This window comes from Blastomyces dermatitidis (assembly GCF_000003525.1).
Source record: "Blastomyces dermatitidis ER-3 genomic scaffold supercont1.1, whole genome shotgun sequence".
Lineage (NCBI taxonomy): Eukaryota > Fungi > Ascomycota > Eurotiomycetes > Onygenales > Ajellomycetaceae > Blastomyces > Blastomyces dermatitidis.
The window spans coordinates 10,006,004-10,010,427 of record NW_025544774.1 but is presented as its reverse complement, the minus strand read 5'-3'; the positions used below and the strand labels follow the sequence as shown (position 1 = coordinate 10,010,427).

General features: G+C 33.5%; 1 protein-coding gene across 1 annotated transcript; it reads right to left on the bottom strand.

Moving 5' to 3' along the window:
- On the bottom strand, nucleotides 1-225 carry BDCG_16336 (uncharacterized protein; the record flags this gene model as incomplete). The annotated part of the gene is made up of 1 exon (XM_045425586.1): nucleotides 1-225. One exon carries the CDS (start codon nucleotides 223-225, stop codon nucleotides 1-3), a length of 225 nt encoding a protein of 74 aa, XP_045279552.1.
- Nucleotides 226-4,424: the final 4,199 nt, after the last annotated feature.

Here is a 4,424-nt window from a genome sequence, read left to right as displayed (position 1 = left end):
TCATGATGCAGTGGCAGCCTCTGTGACTGTCAAGAAAGCCAGGTTGAAGATGAAGACAGTAGCATCAATGAGCTGCAGAAGCATCACTTTCATTATTATATCTCCTTCTTCTCCTGCTTCTTTTGCAGCTGTGATGATAGTTGCTGTGCCTTGCAGTGAGATGTTATCTCTTTTGCTGATCAGTTCATCTATATCCAGTCTGTTTCTCACCCCTCTCACCGCCATTGCAACGCCACCCCCCCCCCCGGTCAATACAGTGATGTATGACCCTGTGTGATCATTCAGAGAGGAACTCAGAGAGGGCTTGATTCTGAGAACAGTGGCTCTGAGAAGCTCAATCTGTAGTTCCTCTCTTGCAGCATGCTCAAGCCCTGCTCAGAATACTGCTGAGTTGAGTTCACAGAATCTCATAATTTCTTTGTCTTCTCTCTATGAGAAGGCTTCAGTGCAGTCTCTGATCAGCACTGCTACTTATCTATACTGTATTAAGCAGCTGAAGAAGAAGGGAATTTTATGCATCTGTTTCTTCTCTCACTTCTGTTATTTTCATTGTATCTGTAATAATGACTTCTGTCTCTCTGTAAGTATCATCTCATAGAAAGATATCATGTCAGTTCTGATAAGAAGTCTAGATACTCAAGCAGTACAGAGCAAGAGTCTCAGAGCTTCAAGTATTGATAGATTTCATCAAGACTGAGAAGATCTCTCTTACTCATCTGTAAAAGAAGATGAAAGCATGAGTCTCTGAGATGAAAAAACATCTCAGAATGACTGATCTTAAGAAGAGATCAGCTGACACTGCTGTTAAAAGTGTTATAAAGATTAATCACTAATTGAAGAGAATCTCACTTCAGTTGAAGCAGATAACTGAGATATTTTGTAAGTTAATAAGTTAATACTTTCAGCATCTCTCATACTCTTCTGCAGTATGCTTCTCTACAGTGCTGCAGTGCTAACTTCTCAGCAGATAAAGATACTGATGCTGAAGACTTCAATGATGAAGAATGAGTTTAATGAGAGTGTAGTTGTTAATGAGTAGACTCTGAGATTCTCTCTTTTTACTTTTTCAGCAGGCTGCAGTCTCATTAAATTAGCAGCAGCCTGCAGATTGATTAATATTAATCTTTTTATTAATTTCAAATATCTCTTTCTTTTCTTATTAACTGCTTCAGGAATTTTACACTTGTGTAGTCTCATTAAACTTCTAAAAATTCTTTGAAAGAAAATAGGAGAAGAGTGCTACAGAGTCTACAAGATATCAGCTTATCATCATGAGATCATCTCTAAAAAACTCTTTGAGAAAAATGAGAAGTCTCAAGTGATATTTCTTACTCAATGTCTCTGATGTGTAACAGAACAGTCTCTACTAACTGTCTCATAGATTGCAATCTCTTTCTCAGTATTTTTCAAATACTCAAGCAGTTCTTATAAATTCTCTGATGATGAATAATCTTCTCATTTAATAAGATATTGAAGCTTACTGTAATGTGTTCACTTGTTCAATATTTTCTTCATAAGATATTCAGTATCACTCTCAATCTCAATATCATTCAGCTGAGGCAGCTCTGCTCTGAAGTATTACTTATAGAGCTTCAAATAGAAAATGTAAAAAACAGAATGAATTGATTTCAATTCTATAAATAATTTCAACTCATATGTCTGCTTACTCATCACTCTTATTACTGAGAAAGATTCTAGTCATCACTCACTGAGCTTCTTACACAGTCTTATTGTCTTGATATTCTTTGCTAAAAATAGCACTTAATTCTCTATCAAGAACTTCATTGAAAGATGTTTTCAATTGTAGTATTTCATCTGCTACTTCTGAGTATGATGAATACTTTTCACTGCCTTCTCATGAATTTTATTCAAAAGTTTCAATCTCACTTTTACTTCTGATACTGAGAAATACTCTGTTCTCTGTATCTGTCTGACATTCTGACTGTCTATTTCTCTCTTTAAAACATTGTTCACAACATCACTGAGTAATAAAGAATTATATTCATAATAAGCATAGAAAGAAGATATCTTTAAGATTACATTCTTTACATTGTTATATATGAATTCAGCAATCAGAAGATGTTTGAGTCAATCATTCTGATAATATAAATAGAACACTTGAAGATGCTGTTCTAGTGTCTGATTCTGATGTTCAGTCTGATCATCAGTCTGCAGATGAAAAGTGATACTGAGGAGATATCTTATTATAAGATGATAGTAAAAAGCTAATCAGTACTTGCTAGTAAAGAGAAATTCTTGATCTATTATCAATGATTTCAGAGCACTGTGATCACAAATAATGATATCTAAAAACAGATCAGTCAATTCAGAGGCTTTAATCTTTTTATAAGTAGAAATATATCTGATCATCTTCATGAAGTAGTTAACAATGACTAAAATTGAGTCATATTCTTTGACTCTTGTTAACTTCAGCAGATCAACTATGAAATTCATTAATAAATTCTATCATAAGCTCTTTGAAACAGGCAGTGATATCAACTCACTGTATTACTTATACTATGAGATCTTTATTCTTTGACAGACATTGCAAGTTTTAACATACTCTTTGACATCTGTCTGAAGCTTGTCTTAAGTGTATTTACATTTTAGAAGCTTCTCAGTCTTCTCTAATCTGAAGTGCTCTGTATGAGAATCATTATAATGAATTCTTAATAACTCCTAGCACATCACTCTACTATGAGAAATGAAGACTGAATTATTCAGCAGTAGAAGTTCACATTCTCCTAGTTATCAGTGACTTGATTTCTTAGTGACACTGCCTCACTCAGAGCCTGTCTCTTTCAAGTTCAAATCAGATTCTTTCTTCTTCAACTTCTGAATTCAAGCTGTAGTAGAGATGTTCCTCTTCTATAACTCATCAATGAATTTCAAAAGTAGTCAAGTTGAAAGATTGTAGACTGTTTCATTCTTTATCAATTCAATGATTATAAGATATGATATAAGAAGCTCATGATCTTCAGTGTCAGTTCTCTGTGAGAACCTGGATTCTCTTTCATCTTCTATACTGAGTTGCACAGCTGCCTCTTCAGTGTCATTTCTGAGCTTTAGAGAATCTCAATCCTCTGCAGCCAGCTTCTTCTGCAGTGATAACAGAGATTCTTTTATAGAATTCTTCTTCACATTAATAATATTATAATCAGGCTGTCTAGACAGTGTGTCAGTGAGGTTAAGCTGATCTGAACAGTATCAGATATAGAAATCATACTCTGAAAGCAGCTCTGCTCACCTGGCTTGACATTCTGTCAAGCTCTTTGTTGTCAAGAAGTAATACAGATTTGTATAATCAGTGAGAACTTACACTGAGTACTTACTATTCTGAAGATAATGTTATCAGATCTTAAAGAATTTGATAATTACTAACATCTTCTGATTATGAATATTATACCTTCTCTGCATGAGTGATAACTTCTTGAAGAAGAAGATTACTGATCTTCATTTACAGTGTCTTATAGACTCTGTGAAAAAGTCTTCTCTTACAGACAATTCATTATCTGTTTCTTCAGAAGTGATTATTCTCTAATTCTTTCAACATTGAAAGGTCTTTGATGTCAACTGTGAAAAGATTTCACAGATCTCATTCTCAGATACATCAGTCTCACACTGACTGAGTAAGTTAAGATTAAAGTAATTCAGTATTATGACATCTGTGAAAGCTTGTTTCAATTCTGCAAATGCCTGTACAGTATCTTGAGTGAGAATAAATGATTCTGTTTTTCTGTCTTTCACACTTCTCTTTAACAGATCTGTAAGAAGAGCAGTAATCTGTGAATATGCATAGATAAATCATTTATAGAAATTCATAAATTCTAGAAACATCTGCATCTCACAGTATGTCTGCAGCATTGATCAGTTCTCAATGACAGAGACTTGACTTCTGTTCATTGAAATGCCATTTATCTTAATAATATAATCTAAGAAATCAATCTTCTGCATGTAGAATGAGCATTTTTCAGTGTTTGTATAGAGTTGATACTATCTCAAGTGACTTAACACTTCTTGAACATGAATATCATATTCTTTCTCTGATTTTAAGAAGATTAAAATGTTGTTCAGATATACTATACAGAAGATATCAACAAGGCCTCACAGTGTCTTATTTATATAGGTCTGAAAGATGACTGAAGCATTACAGAGATTAAAAGATAAAACAAGATATTCAAAATTACTGTACTTAGTATAAAAGACTGTTTTTCAAACATTGTCTTTGTTAACTCTGATTCTATGATAGACATTCTATATATCAATCTTTGAGAATATCTTTGCTTCAGATAATCAATCAATCATCTTATCAATTAATGATAGTGAATAGTGATTCTTAACTGTCACCTTATTGAGGCCTCTGTAGTCTATACATAGGCATAGTCTATCATTCTTCTTAGACATAAAGAGTATAGACATCTCTG